Source organism: Mytilus galloprovincialis, chromosome 13 (genome assembly GCF_965363235.1).
Source record: "Mytilus galloprovincialis chromosome 13, xbMytGall1.hap1.1, whole genome shotgun sequence".
Lineage (NCBI taxonomy): Eukaryota > Metazoa > Mollusca > Bivalvia > Mytilida > Mytilidae > Mytilus > Mytilus galloprovincialis.
The window spans coordinates 46,512,495-46,538,748 of NC_134850.1; the positions used below are offsets into that span (position 1 = coordinate 46,512,495).

Below are 26,254 nucleotides of genomic sequence, written 5' to 3' on the forward strand. Positions count from 1 at the left end.
TTGCCACATGAACTTTGACTCTGGAGGCTCACAGATCAAATATATTTACTTCCATATACTTGCATGCTTTTTTTCATTTTTACTTGATAGTATTTGCATGATGCTGCATGATTTGTTTATGTGATAGTCGGTTAAAGAGCTCACCAGAGCTCATGTTTTGTCTGTTATTGTGTAGATATATGCCGACTCTAAATAAAACTTACTTACTTACTTACTTACTTACTTACTTACACTACTTTACTAATTTCCTTTGATATCTTGTTAGATTTGGGTAGATTCTCGGGATTGCAGTCAGGTTTTTAGGTTTTTATAACTTTTCGCTCTCCTTTTTAAAGATAAATTTGTCTGTTTACATTGTTTTGAAAAATCGCAAACCTCTGCAAAATTGTTTTCTGTTGTGTTGAAATTTCAAGTAAGAATGCCAAAAACAAATCTTTAGCCGACAAATACGGGCGTGTCATCCTGCATGCACCATTGTATTTTTTGCAAAATGTCTGTGCTAAAACATGTAAAAGAATGTGTTCCAATGACAAGAACTGCCACTTCGGCACTAGCTGCGAAAACGTAGCTCTTGTCATTTGATTTTTTTTTTGCCCCTCAAATATCATAAATCATCAAGAGGACCTTAAGAGCTATTTTTTGGCAGCTACTTCGGCACTTGTGTCGTGTAACCGGAGTTTTTTTTAAAACTTTTTGCGTGGAGTATTTTCTGTGTCAACTTTTACATATTATACCCCAGACCATGTAAAGAGTAGGTATCGGAATCCTGAGTCTCTGATCCTTCATATGTGGCTTTGTTTTCATAGTTGATAATAGTAAATTTTAATTTAGCAAATATCAACAATATTCAAATGTAAATAAGTTAAAGGGAAACTTCGCAAAAAAATCAAAAATTGATACTATGTTCATTCTGTATAAAAATGCTCAAATTCATAGATATTAAAGTTTTATTCCGCTAGATAAGCGATCACCATCGATTTTAAATTTAGAGTATCAATTCTCTGCGATCCGCCATTTTGTCTTCTTTCCCGATTAATAAAAACGATATGTCTATAAACCACAAAGAAACAAAACTACAGTATCCGATGTAGTCGTAGATGCGTGTCGATATCTTGTCAATCGTACGGTTGTTTTATCCGACTAAATAACTTGATACGAAAAATATTCTTACTTTTTTTAAATTACCATGGTCTGTTGTTTTTAAACTGTTGATATTGGAATTAGGTGAAAAGTCAAAGTTGAAATCATAAATAAGTGTTCCGTGAAAATTGTTTTCGAAAATCTAATTTGTTCATAATTCTTTAAAGTAATAAACAAATATATTTTGATCTTCCCTCATCTGATCACCAGCATGGCTAAAGGTATTACTTCCAAAGGTATTGTGAGGGGTGTGAGGTGACACGTCCAGGTATTCAAGCGATTTCGGGCTTGCAAGTTCATGCATCGTTTCACTTCTGCAGGTATTGATCAGTGTACACGGCTGATAACTTATAACTTATAACTTTCCATTTTGAACTATCAGATGAATAATATACAACTCTGTCTTACTTGTCATTACTAAACTCATACGCTTGTTTATAAATAACATTTCTGGTGTAAAGAATATAATTCATAAACATATAAATAATACCCAAAAAATAAGATTTGATGAAATTAAAATCTATTTAAATATTTTTTCCAAGGGTGAATTTGGGAAAATGTAATATATAGTCATTGTCAATAGTGAAGGACAGATTGGAACAGACCAGAAATATTGATTTAAAAAAATGTACGCACTTGCCGACGATTCGTTTATACGACTGGATAGAAAGTTACGGAACTATAGCGCAATTTAAAATATATACATGTATACATTGAACATAAGAAAAAAACATATATTTTGAATAAATAGGGGTAAAAGTGTTGTAAATAGACTAGTCCACGTATGCCAACAGTATGTAATCATCGAATGTCGATAGACTATTGTATACCAGAAGAAGAAGAGAACCAATTTGATTTAAATACAGGTCGATGTATAACTTTTGCTTTGGTTCATTGAAGCTGTGGACCTAGTAAAATCACAGATTTATATTTCAATAAGATTGTTCTCGAACAAAGGAAGTAATTCGTCATCACAATTGTTATATATGCCACTGGACGAACACTAATTATCCCCAGGGAATGTGAATATTTTGCTGGGAAACTTTTGAGTATCAAAGTTTCAAATTAATTTCGGGATTTATTTTCTTTCTTGGTATTCAATAACAGAAAAAAGAATAAATTACTTGTTCGCTAAATAGGGGTATTCTTGTCAGATAAAAGACTTTTAGTTATATTTAAAAAATAGGGAAATATGACATTAAATTGGTTCTGTCTTTTTTTTAAACATCGTTAAAAAGATGTGTGTCTAAGGTGGACGCCACAAGAACCCTGTAATACTAGTACGAGAGTATAGCATGTAAACATTCCTTCTCAATAATATGGTTTTTGGAAATCTTTTCATACAGATTGACAACTCATTGTCCGATATGCATGTAATATTTGCCACATGACGCCCATAGTTCTTTCTACCATCATCATCTTATTCTGTGATATTGCTGTAAACATCGATGGTTCACACCCAAACAAAATGGGAGTAATGGATCTTCGGAGCTTCTCCGTGTTATACACTTGTGAAATATATAGACGAAATTTCTGAATTGAAATGAATCTACATCTCACAAACAGGATTTTCAAATAACGATTGTGAGTAATCACCTTACAAACCAATATAAACGTATGGCAAGATATAACCATGAAGGAATTTAGTTTTTGTCAGACGCAAGAACTCATCACTATATATATCATAAACGTATACGTATATATATGCATACAGTTTCAAATATTAAGAACAAGCGGTCGATGTCGATAGTCTGTTTTCTAACTGTTCAGAGTTAGACATGTCACTTGTTCATTCTTGGAAGCCTTCATATTCCCCGTCTAACGATGGGAACTCTTTCTGATTGTGTTGACTATAAATGCTTGTATGGTAATTCTGTCGTTTATCTGTACAAGCGGTTGCATTTCCTCTCCTTTCCCAACAAACAAACGAACGAAACGCCACTAGTCTGATTTCTCTGGAGCTCATCCTCAATGGCTCTTATACGTCAGGAAACTTACATGTATACTAATATTGATTGTTTCAAGAACAACGATGTATGGACGAACTATTATAAATTCGTCAATATCAGTTATGCATGACTAAAATATAACTTTTATTACAACTACTGTATTACTTATTTGGATTAATGACGGCTATCATGTTCAACATTGCACAAATATTATCATAGAATTTTAAAAAAAATCCTCAAAAATCCTGAAAAGAAATAATGCCTTAGCTTAGATAATTGATATTCTTTTCACAAAAAGTTCGTGTAAATGATTGTCAAATGAATTTAATTATGTAAGAATAAAATGTTAAAAAGAAACTAAAAAAAAATCATGCATGTTGTATGTTGTATTTTTTTGTCAATTAAAAACTTTAAAATTGCAATAGTTTTATTAGCATTTAAACACAGCCAGATTTGAATACAAGTTAAGAAATTCCGGTAAAGTCAATGATATCAAACAGATGTACAATGGTATATCAAATTGGGTAATATTGCATTTAGTTTTTATAAAAGATTAAAACTACTATTTTTTGCTTCATATTTGAATCTTTACGCCAATTGCCGCTAAGAAAGTAATCAAAAATTGTTTCCTTTTATTTTTATACACTTTCGGAATTACGAATCTGAATTTTATTTTCAATTAATTTACACAATTTAATTATTGTATCTTTATTCTCATCGTGTATTAAATCTTAGTGTATTAACATCGTGACAGCATACTCTTTCTAATCCTTTCTGTTTATCCTATCCAAATAACAACATTTATACCTGTGTACGCTTGAACTCACACCTGCGGCTAAATAGCTACAAGGTAAACGAATTGACCTCAAGCCGAGAAATATACAGTGACCTTTACAAAATAATATACACACTCTGCTCACACATTAGTTGCATTGAAATGATTATCAAAACAATAACGGTAAATAGAACTGAAATATTTTCAGTTCAATATCAGTAAAAATGTTTAATAAATATTTTATGAAAAAAATCTCAACAATAATTAATTAAATTTATTCAAAAACATTTACTAGAGATAATTTTATAGGAGTTTAATTCAATCAATACAAAACGGTATATGCATATTCATTTTCGTTCATTTTTATATTGTGGTTAATAACTTCGACCATTCGTCAGCTGTGCGCTTTTAATTACGTATATTGTCGATAAGCTATAAGAGTTAAACAGATTTTATTTTTTCCCAGAATTCAATAAATCGGGCTAATACGTCACGACCCACTCGAGAATTCAACCAAAAAAGTTACAAATACTTGATTTTCTCCGTTATTAGAAGGAATATAAATTTAAAACTTTGCAAATGTGTTTTTTATGTTAAGATGAACATAATTAGATGATAAGTAAAAAATCGCGGAATTTCCCTTTAAAACTCACATAAAAGTGACAAAATATGGTGAGGTCTGTGCAAGACCAGCTAGACTGAAGATAGACATTTTGTTCTATATATAACAATGTCATCTTACAGTTAGTGGTAAGGTCTGTGCAAGACCATCAAGCTTTCTATATGTAAAGCTATACTGCAGAGTGACTAGTGTTGACAAGCAGTGTTACTTAGCTTTTCTTTCATAAAAGCACCTACCGTAAAAAGTCTCTATAGGAAGACCAGGGTTCTCGCTGAGGATTTTTGAAGGCGAGTCAGGGACTCGTCATTCTTAGCCATGATGAGTCCAACAGCAAGAAGAAAATATTTTATTGCAATATAATGTAATATTTTAGTCTCCATTTCCTAACAGAGCAATGAAATGACATTAAATTCAGATCACTTTTAAACTTTTGCTATAAAATGATGATATTTGTGTTTAACTATGTTCAGTTTATACAAAATATTTCAATCTTGATGCATCTGTGGACTCACCAGTTTTGAATATGGAAAGTCCAGACAGATTTTGATGAGTCCAGGACTCATGGACTCGCCTTAGTGAGAACCCTGAAGACTGTGGCTCTCTAAATGATTAAGCAATTTAACAAATATATATATATATGTTCCAGACCATATGAGTATTTGGACCGTACGCGTACGGTCCGGACCGTATACGTATACTCGTACGGTCCGACCATACGCGTACGGTCGGACCGTATGAGTATACGCGTACGGTCCAGCTGATGTTTTGGGATCATATTGGTTAAATTTAAACAAATATTTATCAAAATCATTATTTTTAGTTATACAAATTGATTTTATTACATGTATATGGATGAAATGATTAAGCGAACAATTGAAATTAAATATGTGTTTATTTTTATATCCGTGATTCCTATTTTGTTACTCATACAAGGGGACACTGACTTCGACAAAGAACGTCATATTTTTTTTTACAGTAACATAATTTGTTCATGCACGTTGTTTTGCATTTTTTTTTATTGTAAAGTTCCTTAATATTCTAAAACGATTGTCCTCCCACTCTAAGTTTACTTCCGATAACTTCAATTTTAATTAGCATACTTGGCTTCAATATATGAATTACTGACATGCTAAATACAGGAGATTAACAGATTAAATAAACGTGATTTTTTAAAATAGTTATAACATTATTTTGTTTTATTTCAATTACTATTGAACTTTTTACATTAATTTGAGATGTAAGCCATGTTGATCTGTTATATACATTTGTATCTGATAAACGTGACCAACTTTTTAATATTAGTCAGACCGTACGCGTACGGTCCGACCATATGCGTATTTTAAAAATATACGCATACGGTCCAGACCGTACGCGTACGGTCCAAATACTCATACGGTCTGGAACATATATATGGAAGTGTTTAACGACCTTGACTGGCTTTTCAGCCCTCGCACGGTCAGCTCGGTGCCCGAAGGCATTTGATGAGCGTTTTGATAATTTTTGCCATGGATCAGGAACGAGCGGTGGTGGCCATTTTGGAGGTCGCCATCTTGGTTTTGTGAGTTGTTTTGATTTGGTATGTTGACTAATTTGATGTTATTTCTTCACAACGGCTGCTTTCAGGGCCAGTTTGGTCAGCTTGACAGCCTGCTAACCTCGATGATGGAGTACTGGTAGATGATTCATGGACGTAGTTCTAAAGATGACAGGAAGTGTTATCAGGACCAAAGCCGTGAGGCAGTCAAATGAAGGTCAATCATCTAACACCTAGGATACAGCCCTCTGACGTTAATCGGCATAACACTCCCCCATGATACAATGGGTTTTGGAGTGGATGTTAACACGGGTACGCCAACTACTACGTCTACTGTACGGCATTGGATTGGTTTCTGTCATCTATAGTAGTAAGTCGTTGTTCATCTAACTGTAAACCCTCATCGAAGATAGCAGGTGAAGGAGAGCTGGCCCAGCACATCCGTTCAGCTCTAATGACTGAGACCTGATCAACAGAAAGAAATGATTCTTACTGAATATTGCAGAGAAATAGATACAATGAAAGAATAAATATTAATCTCGAGCTCAGAACTGATTTAACAATATCAAGATGAATAGAAAAGCTATATAAGTAAATGATAAGTTGCAAATTTATCAAAATCTGTGAATATCTTCAACAAATTAAAGCACAATAAAGTAAATAGATATTATGACATGTAAAACAATCATTTTTATCAATAATTTATATCAACAGTAATACTTAAATGTTAATTTCACAACAGTCCATTTTCAAGGGAAGTAATGTTGTTTTAAAAACTGGCCCTCCGCCACACTTGTTTCAAAACAGAAACAGGTCGGGGAAGATACTCTTAAACGTGGACCCAATTATTTTCCCAATTACTTCAAAGCAATTTTGTATTTCATACATATATAAAACTGCAAAATTTTAATTCCTCTTCCTTCATGTCCTTGGAGAATTCTTTAACAATGACAACATGTTCATGATGTTCAAGGGTCATCGGTCAGGGGTTGTTCTTAAACAAGTGATTTTGGCTGTGAAATATTTAAATTTTTTTCACAGACTTTTCAAAACCACTGAAACAAATAATTTGAGAAGTAAAAATTAAATCACTTCAATAAGCAATGATAAGTGTTTATAACATTTTTTGGATATTTTTTTTCCACAAGCTTGATTTTTTTTATTGGTATAAAGACCAGAATTCCATTGAAAAAACAACTATGTACATGCAGAAATTGTCATTTGCTTGATAAGCCTGCCAGTTTTTACAGTGTTTGATTATGCAAACAATGGAATAATTTGTAGATCAGGACATAACTTTAAAATAAATCATTCTAATTCTAAAGAAAACCAATCAGGTCACCTAATACTGTTGACCTTTGTCTGATAGTAAGAGTAGTTAATGAATATTTGATTAGAGAACAATTCCCAAGGGTACTTTTAAAAGCCTTTAGCGAACTTGATATCCAAAGATAAAGGGATAATTGATTTATGTAGGAAAATTATATAGAAAAGGTTAAAACTTGTGACAATATAGAAAATCAATGAAATTAGCATTTGAAGATCAAAGAAAACACCAAAATCACTTAAATAGGTGATAACTGAATATAAAAAATTACTGAAATAGGTGATAACTGAATATAAAAAATCATTGAAATAGGTGATAACTGAATATAAAAAATCACTGAAATAGGTGATAATGAAATCACTTGTTTAAGTAGCACCCCTGACTGGTCATTGTATGTACAGTGTGTATGTATGTTTTGTTTGTTATTATAATCAAATTATATTTGTGCACAACCAAAAGTGACAGATTTAGTCAACATGATGACGGTAATCACTAACCGGTAGAATTAGAAGTATGTACTGGTATATTCCTCTGTTAGACAGAGCACTCCTCTAGAGCTGTGAGGGTACAGTGGAATCCGTGTACACTCCCTTTTGGGATTAATGGAAATGTGTCGCTAACATATTTACAACAATATTTACAAGGGCAATCCCCACCCAACACGAAGGGAGTTCTAGGACACCAGGAAGTCTGTTATTATGGTGGAGGAAGCCAGAATACTAGGAGAGAACCACAGGGACACTTGGCGGAAACAGACAAACCGAAGAGATATCAGTAGATTGATCTCCAGGTCAAAGTAGGGGGCAACTTTGACCAACCAAGGCCCCAAAAGAACTTTGTTTTCCAAAGTTCAAATGAGAACTGAAATTATACCAAAAATCCTACTTTTTCAAGGATATTTAATATTTATCCAGATAATGTGTCAGTCATAGTGTTCTAAACAACAAAATGTATAGGCTAAATAACATGAAAATCAATATGTTGTATAATAGCTAAGCTCTGCCTTCTTACCTTTGGATCCTAGTTGAGCTGCATATCTAATTATCAAAGTATGATACAACATCAAATTGCACTTAATATACCATGGTTAAAAACCGTTTTCCCTTAACACACTTTTTCAGCAAATTGTTTCATTAAAACATCAAAAGAAAAAATGCTATTTATATACAATATAGCAATACACTATGTACACTATCCAAAACATAAAAAAGATTTATTCAAGACGAAAAAAAGTTGTCAGAATCGCACTTTATTTTGAAAAAATGATTTTTTTTTTACAGCAGTACACTTTAATAACAAAACTTGATTACAAATTTATTAAACACTAAACCAATAAAAAGGGTGCGAAAATGAAACAACATGATCAGCAACTTTTCTAGATATTTTATCTGACTCTATAATTGTATAAGTTACCATATAGCCTTCAACAATGAGTGAAACCAAAATGTTTGTTTAATTTATTTTTCAGATTTAATTGTGTTCCAATATGTTCTGCCTGACTATAGAATGTATGAAGTAAGATTGGTCTGCACTTATAACAGTACTTTGAGTGAACACCCTTGCCTTCAAAATATCTAGGTTTTAACTCCTCGCATACCAGTAAATAAAGGATCCCAGATTTCCTGTTATTAGACAGACCATTACAACATTAGAACAGTTTTGTACCAATATGGCTGATAACAAGTATATTGTTGGGTACGCCAAACTAGGAACATCAGGATGTAAGAAATGTAAAACTAAGATTGCCAAAGGTGAACTTAGAATTGGCAAAGTCACAACCAATCCATTCTCTGACGAGGGGGGAGATATGAAGCAATGGTTTCATCCAAATTGTATGTTTGAAACTTTCAAAAGAGCAAGAGCAACGACAAAGAAGATAGAAGAAGGAGAAGATATGGATGGGTTTGGAGATCTTCAACAAGAAGATAAAGATCGTCTAAATAAAATGATTGATGGTATCTATACATACATGACATTGATTTATAAGATATAACATGAAAATTGTCGGTAATCTTAAGGGTAATTGCATTTTGACTTCCATGACAGCAGTTTAAAAAAAAATATTTGGATATCTTTTAAATTTAGCTTATTCTTAAAACACTGTGGATGATAAACATCTAACCATAACCAAAATTGGTTCAATGTGTAAGTCTGCATACATCATGTACATTTTACTGGAATGCATTTAAATTGTATTTTCTAAGGTCATGCAAGAACTTTTAAAACTATTTTAACAAAATGAAATACCAACTGATCATGTAATCGTGTCTTATGATAATAATATTTATGTTATTTATTAGTTGTATTTAAGTTATGAAACTGCACACAACTTTAAATTCTCTCTGTCCTGTATGATTATCATCTATTTTACACATACATGTACTGTACATTACAGAAAAAGCTATTTAAATTTAAAATGGAAGTTTTCACTGCATGAAATGTTCATAAAAAATGACATGCAATGAGTGAACTGTGCTTTTAAGATTATATAATAGTTTACTTTATCAGAAGACAGCAGATTGCCAAGAAAGTTAAACCTTGTAAACCTTTAGCAAAAGTTTCTTAAATTCGAAAAACAAAATCATAACAACTTATAGTAGTAACCATTTTTAGAATTTCTCTTTTTCAGATTCCCAAGCCAACTCAAAATCTCCTGCTAAAACTCCAAAAAGGACACCAAAAGCCACTGGACAAGCAAAACTGCCATTTTCACCTCCAAAGTCCCAACCAAAATCCTCACCAGCAAAATCAGCAGCTTCTCCAAAGGCAGGACCATCATCTGCTGATAGTGATGAAGGTTTGATTCAAATATAATTTGTTCAATAGTATTTTGTATGGACATAACTAATTTGAAATAAGAATATTTGACATGTTTGCAATACTAGTACAAATGCAAGAAATTTAAGGCCAAAAAAAAAATACATGTTTCCTGTCTTGCTTGCAGAAAAAATCAAAAGTAGTTTAATAGGCACGTGAACAATTTAAACTTGAATATTTAAATATAGACTACAGAGAAATATTTTTGTAGCTTTAAACATGAAACATGTTAAAAGTGCTTAACCAAAAATGTCTCAACTTTAATCATTGTTAAAACTGCTTAACCAAATTAAAAAAAAAAAAAAAAAACATAAACTGCTGTGAATGTGAAATTAGGATCTTTTCTTATGTCATTTGTATATGAACAATCACTAAAAATTGCGACAGAAAGCTTTGTGAAGTCAGCAAGAAATAGCTAAACGTGAAAAAAAGGTATTTGAGGAGGGAGGTTGGGTTACAGTATTTGATTCTTGATGACACTGTATAAGAAGTAAAGCTTTCATACCAAAAATATTCTATGCTTATTTTAACACAAACAAAAAATGTACATTTTGTAATTGATCAAATAGCATTGTTCAAATTACAACTGGAATTAAAACATTGCTTTGTTTACATAGCAACAGTTTATGTCATATTATAATTTTTTAATACTTTGAGTATAGAACATTGAATTAAATTTCCAGTAAGAGCTATTCCATTAAAATATATTTGGGAGGGTAGGAAGGGAAGTTGAATTATTAAATGTGGGTCATGGGTATTTTTTCAGTATGGGTTTATTACCATTATGCGAAATTATCTAAAAATAGTTCTTGGTTGTATGGATATCTTGAAAGTCGCTTCCTACCCAGTAACCCTCCCACATACATTTTAATGGAATAGCCCTAAGAAGTATCCCTGTTACAATTTGTATGTTTTTCCTTCAGAACCAGGAACTAGTATGAAAAGTGATTCTAGTGATAACTTCAGGAACTACAGAAAGTTATGTGCAGATATTGCAGCAGAGAGTAGCTACCTGGCAAAAACTCAGAAAGTATCTAAGTTCTTAAAAGATGGACCTAATGGAGGTAATTTTTGTGTTGTTTATTATTATTACAAAATGTGTGATGAAATAGTGAGTCTCAAAATTAGACTGTGATTTTAAATTTTGATAGCATTAAGTTATACACAGCATTTCCTGATGGTGGAATAACTAAACTCACATTTGTCATGTTTGTGTTGATTGTCCTACAATTACAGTTAGTAATAGCTACACAAAATAATTCACAGTTATTTCTAAATATAAGATTTATTTGTAGTAGCTAGAAATATAAGGCTTACAGGTTTATGAATAATTTTGAATTCCCAAAATGGTATGTTTATTCCTTTTATACTACGAGGCTTTTTAGTTTTGCAGAAGATAAACATTTGGTTGACAACTGTTCAACATGAATCTTCTCCTTTACATTGTCAAAGATAAGTAAGTCTGCAAGTCTACAGTTCTAGAACATATCGATAGATTTGACTATGTTTGCCTAATTTAGCACCAAAAAAAATCCAAACAATTATCTCCCTTTTGAAAATTTTCATCAGAAGTTTTAAAGTTTATTCATAAATATTTTGAAGCGCAATTCTAAAAATTTCAGGCAAATTAAAGAAAAATACATAATGTCTGTGTAAAAAAAAAAAGACGACATGATTTAAGGAAGGAAAATTTTAATCAAGGTAAAAGTTGAAAGTTATTTGCCTAGTTGTATTCTGCAGTACTTCCTTATATATTTATATTTTGCTTACTAATATATTTTATAGATGGATTTAAAGGTGATGCCTACCTGTGGTTGAAGTTGTTGTTACCTGGATTTGTGAAGCGTGTTTATAACGTGAAGAGTAAACAGTTGGTTAAATTATTTAGCCAGGTAATAAATTATGATCAATTTATTTACAGAGTATTAATTAGAAATTTAACTTTTATTTTATCAATAGGACCAAAAATATTATACTCAGCTTTTGTGTGTGTGCTTTGGTACAGCATTACCATGTCAGTTTGAGGTTTTATCTTTTTTGTGAAAATTTTTGAATACTTATCTGATATTAATTAAAAGTGTTTTCTAGTCTTATTTATCATGTTTATCTTATATAGAAAAAAAAACAGTCCTCTTCATCATGTTCATAGTGTACTAAGAGACACACGAAACAAGTGCTATGCATATATTTATTCCTTTATGTAAACGGTGAAGTAAAAATAAATTAAACCTTTACTGAAAACATCTTAAATATCTAAACAGCAAACAGTATATTTGGAAGTCATGAAAAATGAGAACAGATGAAATTAATTAGTCTTGTTTCCCGTATAAAATTTAAAAAAAAACAATCTTAAATATGATAATTTGTTTTAATTTCTCATTGCACACATATGCTCATTTTTCATTAGTCTGATCTCAGTTTTACATTGTTTTTCCATAGATTTTTTTTTATAGTAATAGTTTTGCCATCAATTGGTTTTATCTTGTCTTCTGAAGGTCAAACTTTATTGTCTATGTTTATTTTCAGATTTTTAATACATCTCTAGAAGAAATGGTTGAAGATCTAAATCAGGTAAAGATTTTAAAATAATGTTCTCCAATTTTTGTGGTATTCTCACATTTCATGTTTGTGTGAGAAAAATATTTCTCGTCGCTAGTGAAGTATCTGTTTTCTAGCAAAGGATTGGTCATATTTATTTTTATTACATTAAATGTCTTGACCACATCTTTCTGCAAATCTTTGAAAAAGAAGGATAAAAATCATTAGAGAGACAGATTTCTAAACTATAACTTGTGTATTAGGATATTTCTTAACTCTCAACAGTTAAATTTTAAAGACTTAAAAAGCTCGGCAAGCCTCACATTTTAAATATGAAAACTTAACTGTCTCGAGTGGAGAAAATGTTGTAACACACTTGTTGTAGAAATCTATATATAATAATAATTTCATGCATTTTCTATACATTTTCTTGTCACAATGTTTATTTTATTACTTAATGGTATTTTGTAAATAGGGATTGTTCAATGACTCAATAAAGGTGATGTATCCCGATCAACCAGTGTAACTCATTCATAAAAACAACAACCAGTGTAACTCATTCATAAAAACAACAACCAGTGTAACTCATTCATAAAAACAAATCCAGATTAGTCTTTGTATATTATTTTTGTCTGTTTAATGCATCAATCATACAATGTTTTATTGATATATTTTTGATGCGTTATAGGGAGATGTATGTTTTATCGATATATTTTTGATGCGTTATAGGGAGATGTATGTTTTATTGATATATTTTTGATGCGTTATAGGGAGATGTATGTTTTATTGATATATTTTTGATGCGTTATAGAGAGATGTATGTTTTATTGATATATTTTTGATGCGTTATAGGGAGATGTATGTTTTATTGATATATTTTTGATGCGTTATAGGGAGATGTATGTTTTATTGATATATTTTTGATGCGTTATAGGGAGATGTATGTTTTATTGATATATTTTTGATGCGTTATAGGGAGATGTATGTTTTATTGATATATTTTTGATGCGTTATAGGGAGATGTATGTTTTATTGATATTTTTTTGATGCGTTATAGGGAGATGTATGTTTTATTGATATATTGTTGATGCGTTATAGGGAGATGTATGTTTTATTGATATATTTTTGATGCGTTATAGAGAGATGTATGTTTTATTGATATATTTTTGATGCGTTATAGAGAGATGTATGTTTTATTGATATATTTTTGATGCGTTATAGGGAGATGTATGTTTTATTGATATATTTTTGATGCGTTATAGGGAGATGTATGTTTTATTGATATATTTTTGATGCGTTATAGGGAGATGTATGTTTTATTGATATATTTTTGATGCGTTATAGGGAGATGTATGTTTTATTGATATATTTTTTATGCGTTATAGGGAGATGTAGCAGAAACAGTGAGAATTTTCTTTGAACAAAGTGATACATTACAGCCACAAAAGAAAAGTACTCTCTCATTAAAGGAGGTAAGAAAATGGGTCCATGGGTAAAGATTTATTTCATAGACACTTACATTTCTTATTTATTTCATGTTTAGTTTTAAACCATGAAAATTAATGAACATATGGAAGTTCTAGCTTTGTACTCTTAATATATGTATATATTATAATGTAGTCTTGTGTTGGGGCAAAAGACACTCAAGAAACAATCTAAGGGTTACAGATTTTTTATTTGAAGTTTATATCGTAATCCAAAATATTACCCTGTAATAACAATACATTATATTATTGGATGTAATATAATTAAGGAAATATATAATAGCTTTAAAACATTATGTTTATAATTATGAACAAGGAAACTGTTTACTTTTCCAATTATTTTAATACTATAAGAATAATATATAATTTCATTAAGTCGGAAATAGGAATCTCCTATTCTATTGTTTCATAAATACATGTACATCTCAATACCAAATCTAATCATAGTTCATGATTAACTTTTTTATAATCCTATATTTTACTCACAACTTCTAAATTTGACTTCTTAGAAAAGAACATTTTGATTCTAATGATAAATTTAGAACTCAGAAGCCCTATAAAGGTAAGATAAAGAAGTTCTTGCTCCACAATTGAGTTGCTCATGTTACGTAAATATCCTTAATTGATTTGGAAGTGGTATTATTTCTAATAACTAAGTTGACTCTTTACAGTATTTTTTAATTGTGTTCCTACATTGTAAAATTAGTATTAGCAGGAACATTATTTTTAATGTTAATCATAGCATTGGTTTGAAAGCAAATCATGGACACAGATTTTCATGTCAACCCTTATGTCCTGGTGTTTTATTTAGAACAATTCTATTAAATGAAAAACAATTCCCCATGAATGGATACAGTGACCCTTTTACTGTTCATTTCAGGTTGACGATTATTTGGAGGATCTTTCTAATGTCACAAAAGAAGATGACCAGTTAAGAATTTTAAAGAAAGTTACAAAAAGGTAGTTTGAATTTTTACAATTCAGGAATTGATAAAACAACTGCGAAATTTTTAATATTTGGCAATTCTTTTAAGACAGTTTTGTACTGAAAAGATGAAAGTATATTTGTTTGTATAAATTTTAAGTGGAATAAGTTTGAATCATATAATAATGATATCAATTTAAGAATTAAACAACTAGTTCTTACTGACCTAGTGATCTGTCAGAGTAGTTCATCTGTAGTGAACAATAATAGAGATTATGAATTGCCATTTATCCGGCTTTTACCAATAAAAAAAACCACCTTATAACCATGATATATATAGCAAAGGACACTGAAAGTGGCATTACACACAAAAAAAAAAAAACATAAGGCAACTTTAAAATAAATTCTTTTCTGGTAAAAGGGAGACAATTATGAATCCAAAACATTTAATCCCCAATTGGATCACATTCTTTAAATGCATGTTTGTACATATGATTAGGTTGAATTGGTTCATCAGCAGTATCTTCCAATTGATTGTGCATTGCATCAACTTTCATATCAACAGTATTTGGGTCATCATCAAATGACTACATGCTTTGAATATGTGGGATATACATACAATAAATTTAATTTCATGAATTTCATAATTTCTTTTCAGATGTTCATCCAATGATTTAAAGATGTTTGTGAGATTGATTAAACATGACTTGAGAATAAATGCAGGAGCAAAACACATGTAAGAACATGTTTTATATTTACTAATGAATTTATTAAAAAAAATTAGATGTAAGAAGATGTGGTATGAGTGCCAATGGAACAACTCTTCCTCAAAGTCACAATTTGTAAAAAATAAACAATCAAAGTATGGCCTTCAACATTAATGATGAAAGACATTATGTATACCTTAAGTCTCTAGATATATTATGGTTATTGATGTTATTTGGTTGCTGTCTCATTACTGTACACCACCCATTCAACATCTGGTGTAACAAACCAAAATAAAAGCTCAAAAATGATGCAAAATCCTAGAATAACATGCACAAGTTGTGTGTCAGTCATTTAATTGAAAATAATAATATGGGAACATGTACAATCAAATAAAACACGTAAGTATTGCAAAAAAAATTAAGGATATCTGCCATGGAGATAATGTTTATCTGACATCTTGAAATTTTTTCTTTTAATATTAGTTTAGATGGATTAGATGAAAATGCTTATGCTGCTTTCCAAGCTTCCAGGGACTTGAAGGATGTTGTAGAGAGAGTAATGGAAGGAAGGGATGGATCCAAACCAGGAATGAGTAAAAAACTCAGTGTACGAGCATCACTTATGACTCCTGTTTTACCTATGTTGGTAGGTTACTGAATTCGTATTTACATAAAGTCTGAGTGTTGGATTTAAAGTCAATTTCATAATACTCTTTCTTTCAAATTGAAATATGATTTAAAAAAAACTGTTGAAGCCTAGAAAAATCATATAGAATCATGCACTTAACAATACTATAATGTATTGCTTTTAATTACGTGAATCTACAGATTACACAATTAAATTGGATTGCATTGGTGGAAAGGTAGGGGATGTTTGAATATTTAGAAAATTCCATTATAATTCCTCGAGTAGAATTTTGACAGACTCTGCACTTTCAGATTCCATGCTCAATAATTTCCTGTTATAAAGGGGATATTGTTACTTATGATTTCCATGTTTGAAATGTTCATCACATTTTTTGCAGGAACTTTAATTGACATGTGAACATGCTAAGCCATGTGATGCATTCACATATTCATCTCAACTTCCCATTCCTGTCTCATCAACTTCCTGTTTACTGATAACTTAAAAGTAGGTGTATCATTTGAGAACAATGGCTCACAAGTCACTTATTGACTTTATATAACTTTGTTTGTAGGCAGAAGCTTGTAGATCAGTGGAGTATGCCATGAAGAAATGTCCAAATGGAATGTATGCTGAGATAAAGTATGACGGAGAAAGAGTTCAACTCCATAAAAAGGGAGATAAATTCTCCTATTTCAGTAGAAGCTTGAAACCTGTACAGCCTCATAAGGTAAAGTTTTGTAGGAAAAATGCATGTACAATATGTATATTATATGTTATTCAGGTCTCAGATAGGGTATATACTGTGACATTCCGGGCTTAGAGTTTATATCCCTGGGGCTGAAGGCAAAGGGGATATCTATTTATACCCTGTCTGAGACCTGAATTACACATATATTACAGATTATTTCTGTCTTAATGTTTTTTCCAGTGCAGGTACGCCTATTTGTTAATCATTCATGATGTAGCATTTATATTCTTTACATCATGTTTATTGTTACTTAATATTTCAAGTAATCTATTTAAATGCACCTTTTTTATCTTCACAAAAAAAATTTCTTTAGAAAAATGTTTTGAATAAAGTTTTAAGATTTCATATTTTGTGTTTGTATGTGTGTGTGGCTTTGTTTTTTACAACACATATACTGAAAAACCCAACCTGATATGATTGGCATACTTGAAGAATTTTGTAATTTGCTGTGAAAATAATTTTATCAGGTATGTAATAATTTATAATAACACTTTTAACATTAAATTTAAGTATTTAAAGTGTAAATTGCATGATTTTGTATTGAAAACATATTATTGACTGATGTACCTCATTATTTTCCCCTGTGAGCCCCTGACATTTGTTAGTGTTCTGTACAGCTTTTGAATATGTCACATAGTTATGGTGTTATGATGACGTTTTTGAGGTTCCAATTGGGGATAAAATCGTCGTATATACCCAGGCAGATTCCTGAATATATACTTTCACAAATCACAAACCTTGACACATTTGTAATTCTTAATATATTACTCTATACATATATTTTATGTACTGTGGATTCATTTTTATTCGTGGTATACCAATTTTCGTGGGTTTCGTGGGTCACAGCGAACCACGAATTTAAGAATTCAACGAAGAATAATATTGATAAATGTGTATGGAGTCGGATGTTTATTTCCGGTTATGTTATGCAGTTCTGGTATAGTGTTGACTAACGATAAACATTGTAACATAACACGTGATTTTTATTGAAAGAAGATACAAGTATTTTAATTAAATCTATAATAAATATATCGAATATCAGTGATAATTTACTTTTTAAAATTGATTAAAACTGTTCATGGAAAATAACTGCAAGTTGTTAATTACCGTGTCATAGTTTGGTTTACTAGTGATTGAAAATCAATAGGATTAAGTACAGGGATATTGCCCGTAGGTAATATTGTTTATGACAGGAACATTTATTTTCACACATTTTACTTATATGACTGTTTATTATATCGTGATTAGGGAAATGAGCTTTCAATCATAAAGTTTTGATTGCCTTATAGAATTCCGACAAGCATTTATAAATTGTAAAACAAACAAATAATAAGTTGTCTTTGTCCATTGTTGTAATAGAAGTTTTCAATGAACACTTTAACCTAAAATGACCAAGCGAGGATTTTGACAATTCAAAACTTTTTCAATGAATTCCTTCTTTTTTGTTTGTTTTATTATTGATCAAATCAAGAAGGTTATATGATCTCCTAAATCAAAAAGAAATCCGCGAATTACGTATCTGAATTTTTTTGATTTTTTTTTTGTAATCAGCGATCCACAAATTTACGTATACCACGAAACGTCTTTTTTTCTCTATCCGCGAAAATTGATACCAACGAAAATAAATGAATCCACAGTATATAACTATTAAAAATAAAAAAATAAAAATTCAAGGAATTGGCCTAAGTTATGGACAATGAACAGCAAAATGATATATTAATGCACTGCCCAGTATTTACAGTATAATTGGAAGATAAAATTTAGAATGGAAATGGGGAATATGTCAAATAGAAAACAACTTGACCAAACAGAAGACAACAGCCGAATATATTTTTGTATTCAATTTTTTTTTTTTTTTATTTGTTAAAAAGTACCCAAGTAAGAAGTTTAGGGTTCTACTCAAAGCCTTTCATCTTATATTTGTAGTAAGTTAGGCTCAGCACTAACAAAGGGCCAAAACAAAAACTTATCCTATCTATGACTTCTGTTATATGTCTATCTTTTTTTTTTAGGTGCAGCATTTTTCTGAGTTCATTCCAAAGGCATTTCCATCAGGAGATGACCTCATTCTGGATGCTGAAGTTTTAATGGTTGATACAAAAACAAGCAAGCCTCTACCTTTTGGTTCTTTAGGGGTGCATAAGGTATTATAAATGTCAAATTCATTACTCGCCTTGTTATACATCATATATATATAACATATAATATGATATTATATATAGGCTTCTCTGTTTAATGGTATGATCATTTTTTTTAATTTAAATTCAAGTCATCTAAAACTAAAAAAAAGAATAAAACTTGAAGGCAAGGTACATTTTGGGTTTTATATGGCTAGCAAATTTACCAAAAATAAAATTTTGAATGATATCATTATTTAAAGTCTTAAGAAACCTCAAATTAAAAAAAAATACGCATATGTTTTTTACAACTAAATGGATAGTTTTCATTATACAACTTATGTACATAAACTTTTTTCTGAGGAAAATTCTTTAATTTGTCCACATTTAGAAGTTTACTTATTTTTCATTGCTTCCTTCCAGGAAGCAATTCGTCGACATATTTTCCGTATGCATAGTGACCTGAGCGTAACCCTCCTCGTATAAATCCGGTGGTTGCAATACGCATGGATCTGTCATTAAAATAAACAATTATCCGATTGTACATGTTAAACACCTGCTCAATACCCATGCTTTTTGTTATTCGTTTACTATAAGGTGACAATCGGTAAACTTCGACCTCAAAACACGGCATTTAATGAGCAGCCATATTTGTTAAATCATAACAGACAGAGAGAAAAAAAATTGACGATTTAAAACCGATATATTTGCATAAAAAATGAGAAATTCGTGCACAGAGGACAAAGTTTATGATATATACATGCATTGGTTCAAGAATTGGATATTAAAACATTATTTTTCACCATTCACTCGTTTCATATGACTTTAAGTACTTTGTTTAAACTTGGGTATTAAAATAAGGAGATATGGTATGCCAATAAGACAACTCTCCATTTAACCTGAATATGGAGATTGTAGTAAAATGATTAATTTATGCTTGCCATCAAATCTTAACTGTGACCTCATTAATTAATGTCATGTTATAGTTCACAAAATTAGAATAAAAATACTTTCAGAAATATTTCGGCTCAAATAACAGTGAGCAGATAAAAGAAAAAAAAGCCTACCTATATTTATGTAAAATATCTTTTATGGAAATTTTAATTCATTTAAGAAATCTTCATATTGTTCTGTTAATTTGCATATGAAAACTTGATTTTCAAAGAGTTTTTTTAATTCTGAAAAAACAAACTTTTACTAAAAAAAATTTAATTGGTAATGACTGTCAAAATTTTTATAAACCTTTGCTCATAAGTGATTACTTAGTGGTCCTGTTTTACTATCTGCTGAATTATTAAATAGCTACAAGCCACATGAATGATATTTACTTATGTAGGCCGTAGGTTTATAACTTGCTCAGTTTTAAAGGTATATATCTTCAATTTATATTTTACAGAAAGCTAAATTCCAGGATGCACAAGTGTGTTTGTTCATATTTGATTGTCTGCATTTAAATGGAGAGAACATAATGCAAAAGTGAGTCTATAAATAGGATCAAATGCTATGTGATTATCAATAAGTATTTTAATTAGTGACATTATTGTGTAATTTATATTCCATGAATAAACTTCTTCATCTCAGCAAACCTACTGCAATAGAAATGTTCAACTACTTAAATGGTTTTTTGAGAAAAAAATGTAACAAGAGCAGTTATATATAAAATATATATGGTATTCATAATGGTGTGCATATACACATTTCTATTTTCATTTACTAGTCTGCCATGAAACAGCTGATTGATATTATTCTTTAATAAAAATTGACAAGAGGTTTTACTGTATTTACAGACCTATCAAAGAAAGACGTAGAGTTCTGCATGATGAGATGACAGAGATAAAAAACAGAATTATGTTTTCAGAGATGAAACTCATCAAAGTAAGTGTTGATATGTAAGATAGTACAATAGTGATAAAGTTCTTTAGCTCTGTGTTATTGAAGAAATTCTGTTTAAATACCTGTTTTCCTTGTTAAAGCCCCAGTCCCACTAGACCTCGATCGCACCACGCTCACCGCGATCTAAAATGAATTCAGATCGTGGAAAGGTCGCGATATGACCGGCATGAAAATGTAAATTTGCGTTGCTATCACAATGCTACTACGTCCTCAATACGCTTCTACAACGATCCCATCACATTCTCACCTCACTTATTCTTCGACCTCTCTACGCTTATCAAGATCTTTCTACCCATCACGTTCATACTACGACCATTCCACGAGTTATCCGATTGCAACACAATCTTACCACGCTTTTACTGTGATTATAATATGTTCTTACCACGATTATACTACGTTCATACCGCGATCTTACTATATATATATACGTTATCAGTAATAACGTCAACATCGTGTTCCATATCAATACAATTTCATTACTTCTATTTCTGATTAAGACATAGATTTATCGGAAACAATACAATCATGCCAGCAAAATCTTCTATTACATGTGGGTGTGGTGGTATGGGGATGATGTAGAGGCAGAGGGAGCTCTGAAAGTAACAAATCCAGATCAAGCAGAGATTTTGGACCGACCAATCCAACATAAGTTACAACCTTTTGCTGGTCAATAAAGCTCAAATGATGATATTTTAGTGAACGATAGCAGAGATGACACAGATGTGTCAATAGATATAGGAAGATGTGGTATGAGTGCCAATGAGACAACTCTCCTGTACAAGTAACAATGTATAAAGGTAAACCTTTATAGGCCAAGGTACGGCCTTCAACACAGAGCCTTGGTTCACAATAACCAGCAAGCTATAAAGGGCCCCAAAAATTACTAGTGTAAAACCATTCAAAAGAGAAAACCAACGGTCTTATTTATATAAAGGAGAAGCATGGTTGAGCCGTTAGAGAAAATGGACAAGAACTACATACAGAGAAACAAAACCTGGAGATATATATAATATATTTTATGTGAAAATGGCAATGAGAATCATGGTTGTAGTATGAACGTATTCAGGTCGTATGAAGAGTGTGATGAGGACGGCAAGGGCGTGCTAGAATTGTACTATGGTCTTGCACAGCCAGGCGTAAACGTGGTATAATCGTAGTGGAAGCGTAGTTGGGTCGCGGTGAGAACGTGGTGGTCGTAGTGATGTTGTAATAACGTCGCTGTGAGAACGTAGTGCCGTCTCTCCGAATAGAATCCAAATTTGCAACGCTCTCGCTACGATGATACAGTGACCTTTGCGATCTTACTACGACCTAAGTGCGCTCTCACTACGCTTATACTACGACCTGATTTAGCCACGACCGCACCACGATTGTTTTGAACATGTTCAAAGTTGGCCATGCTTATCACGATCTTCAAGACCTCACCACGACCGTGATACGACCGTGATACAACCCTACTGCGATCTACACGATCGTACTATTATCATCAAAATTTGCATTTTTTTCATAGATCGTAGTGCGATCGTGGCCTAGTGGGACTGCGGTATTAAAAAAGTGTGTTGTTTAGAAGGAATAAAAGGAGGTGGGGGGTAAAGGTTATTGAGAAAGCACGCTTTAAACACAAACAACTAAACAACATCTAGGCATCAATATAGCCTTCAACAATAGACAGACAAAGATCTTACTTGAACAAGTTATTATTTTAAAGTAACAATATAGGTATTTTCCAACAATCATTTTAAATTCCAATAGAAGCATGGACTACAAGATTTTTCATAGATTTTTACATAATTTTAAGTAAAAAAATAATGTAGACATGTCATTGGTTGGACTCAGTGAATGCTAGTTTTTTTTAGTAAAAATCCCAACACGTTTATCCCATTAAAAAACAGTATTTGTTTAGTATCCAAAATTCTTTAAAATAACCCATGTTAGTTTAACATGTTTAAAGAACATTTATAATATGTATATCCCTACAACCCTTTAAAGGGGCTTGAACATGATCAGTTATTGTACATTATAATTTTTTTTTGTAATCAATTTGACAAGACAAATATCATAGTTAAAAAAACAAAAACTAACTGACGATTGTACAAAAATGAGTGAAAGTGTATTGTCTAAACAACAACATTAATGTAGAAAAAATATTTGATTAATACCTTTCAGGATCCAGAAGACTTGCAGGATATGATGAATGATGTATTTAGACAAGGATTGGAAGGTCTTGTGTTGAAAGATTTAAAAGTAAGATACAGACATGTTATAGATCTCTTGATGCAGAAATATGAAGGCTAAGAGTGTTTGACCAGTTTTGGTGATTTTTGTTTGGTTAGCCACCAATATATACCTGACATATATAGTCAATAAAATATATTCATAGCATCCCCTTAGTATTTGAATTTGTATAAAACTGAAATAAAACAGGTATTTCTTGATTATTTACAATTTCAATTGATAGTGCTCTTTTTATAAACTTTTCTTTGATGTTCTTTACTGAGTGTTTTTAAGAACAGTAATTGATTTTCATGGATACTTAAAACTTTTCAGAGTATATATGCCCCTGGAAAGAGACATTGGTTGAAAGTGAAGAAAGATTATTTACAAGAAGGAACAATGGCTGACTCAGCAGATTTAATTGTTCTTGGAGCTTATTATGGTACAGGGAACAAAGGTCAGAAAAAAATCAATTTATTTTTATTCACGTTTTTTTTTTAAGAATAAGTATATAAATGCAATATCAATAGTCTATCAAAATAAGTTATTCTGAAATGGATTTAATCAAAACTTAACATTAGAGTTTTAGTGCTGTTGTCCACAGAAAATGAGCACATTAAAAAAAAAAAAAAATTAAAAAAAAATGCAGTCATAAAATAACAATAATGTTTTTATTGTTTATTCATTCACACCAGGCTGCTTTGGTAAACCAAAATTATATCCGGGTGAAATTTGTTCCGGAGGAAAATATTTCCCTGGGATATTTTTTCCTTTGGCATGAAATTCTATCTGGGTAGTTAACTTATTGAATAGTTATTAGAAAAAACTTATCCTTTACAAATACTATGAAATAATAATAGTGTATTTGAATTAAAGCTAAATTGTTAAAAAACTTTGTAAAATTGTCTAAAAATGTATTATAATGGGAAATAATTTCACAAATTATCATTGACAAAAATTCCTGAAATATTCAAGTAAATATCATTCTTTTAAAAAGAAAATTGTCATGAAACATAAGAAAGAAAACCAGAAGTAATTTCAAAGATCATAATTGTGAAATAATATCATGATTAGATAACGTAAGTGAAATACATATAAAAGTGAGTTGTTTTCAGATCCCAGTACAAATATAAATTAAAAAGTAAAGGTAGAAATATAGTTGCATTATTACTGTTAACAGTAATGGAAGAGTTTGATTATGATTATATTTGTGACTATATAAATAGTTTTGTCTGAGGACAAAGATGTAGTTGTTGATTATATGGAAATCAGGTAAATCATAGCATAACAATACATTGGAACAAAAGCAATTTTAACAGCTGGGTAGTATTTATCTGTGAAATGTTATCTGTCTTATTAAATCATGTTGTAAGTCATCTTTTTATATAAATGAATATATAAAAAATTAGATTGAAGGAGAAACTTCACTATGAAATAGATTCAGGAATATGTTATATTGATATCTTTAAAATATAAATTGCTCATATTTACCTCCCGTTAATAAAATATGCAAATTTGTTCTACCTCTGTGAAACATTTTACAATTATAGTCAGGTATATATATATTGAGGGTAACTTACATTTTAGTTGATTGGACTCTATTTCACAAAGTTCTGTGAAATATGGTATGGCAAATATATACCGTACATACTATCCGCATAACACAGATAGATTTTCACTCCTCTGGAAAAAATTGCTTGTGAAATACCATGTCTGGAAAAAAATTACTCTGAAAAAATATCCTCAGGATCAAATATCACAGAGGAAGAAATAAACTGTGACACTTACATACCTTGAGCATGTCTAGAAAATTTGCATTTTTTATTGCATTTGAACAATGAAAACAAGAACTATATATATCGAATAATGAGTCCACAGTAGGTGATCATTAAACTTTAAGGTATTATCAAACAACTTTATTTTTCATCCTCATTATCATTTGCATAAGAACAAAACAGTATTGGCTTGCAAATATTTTTATTTCATAGTGGAAAAAAGAAACAGAAAATAACAAACAGGGGACTTGCAGAAGTCCAGAGAAACTGACAAGGCAATTGCTTCAAACAAAAGACAACTATAAGACAAACCAGGAAATATTATATTTTTCTTCGTATAGAAGTTATTTTAGACCGATAGCCAAATCTTCCTTTCAATTATGAATATACATTATTGATAAAAACAATTTACATATAATATTATTATTTAAATCTGTTTTTCCATTCTTTCATTACAGGTGGTATAATGTCCATATTTCTACTTGGAGCATATGACCCCCACACTAAGAAATTCTGCACGGTAACAAAATGCCACAGCGGTTTTGATGACAAAACGTTAGACGAATTGCAAAAAGAACTTGACGTTGTCAAAATCAGCAAAGATGCTTTAAAGGTCCCCAACTGGTTGAATGTGAACAAGAATTTAATTCCTGACTTTGTGGTCAAAGATCCGAAAAAGTCACCAATCTGGGAAATTATGGGAGCAGAGTTTAGTCAATCTTCTGCCCATACAGCTGATGGAATATCAATACGATTCCCAAGAATCGCTAAAGTCAGAGATGATAAAACTTGGGAGAATGCTACTGATGTTCCAAGGTTAAAGGTCAGTTTTATATATAAAAAAAATTATATGAAACTCAAGTGAGGTAATCTTGAAATTTTAAACACACAAAAGTTGTAGTTTTCCAACTATAGCTATTATTTTCAAAATCTAGCTGAATTATAGTTAAGCTTATATTAAAGACAAAATCTTTACACAATGTCCTAGAGGCAAATAATGTTTTAGCTAAATTTCAAAAGTCATTGCTATGGTTGAAGCACTACAGCTTTTGTATACTGTA

General features: G+C 30.9%; 1 protein-coding gene across 1 annotated transcript in view; it reads left to right on the forward strand.

Annotated features, from left to right (window-relative positions):
• Positions 1-338: 338 nt before the first annotated feature.
• Positions 339-26,254, forward strand: part of LOC143056783 (DNA ligase 3-like) — a 34,745-nt gene continuing 8,829 nt past the window's right edge. The window contains exons 1-17 of the mRNA XM_076229946.1: positions 339-412; positions 8,816-9,302; positions 9,977-10,144; positions 11,088-11,228; positions 11,950-12,056; positions 12,691-12,735; positions 14,088-14,174; positions 15,067-15,146; positions 15,770-15,847; positions 16,302-16,464; positions 17,018-17,173; positions 19,207-19,338; positions 20,708-20,787; positions 21,099-21,186; positions 23,371-23,448; positions 23,752-23,875; positions 25,652-26,016. Of these exons, the coding sequence (XP_076086061.1) occupies positions 9,017-9,302; positions 9,977-10,144; positions 11,088-11,228; positions 11,950-12,056; positions 12,691-12,735; positions 14,088-14,174; positions 15,067-15,146; positions 15,770-15,847; positions 16,302-16,464; positions 17,018-17,173; positions 19,207-19,338; positions 20,708-20,787; positions 21,099-21,186; positions 23,371-23,448; positions 23,752-23,875; positions 25,652-26,016 (2,178 nt within the window). The 5' untranslated portion in view covers positions 339-412; positions 8,816-9,016. The remainder of the gene's footprint in view (positions 413-8,815; positions 9,303-9,976; positions 10,145-11,087; positions 11,229-11,949; positions 12,057-12,690; positions 12,736-14,087; positions 14,175-15,066; positions 15,147-15,769; positions 15,848-16,301; positions 16,465-17,017; positions 17,174-19,206; positions 19,339-20,707; positions 20,788-21,098; positions 21,187-23,370; positions 23,449-23,751; positions 23,876-25,651; positions 26,017-26,254) is intronic.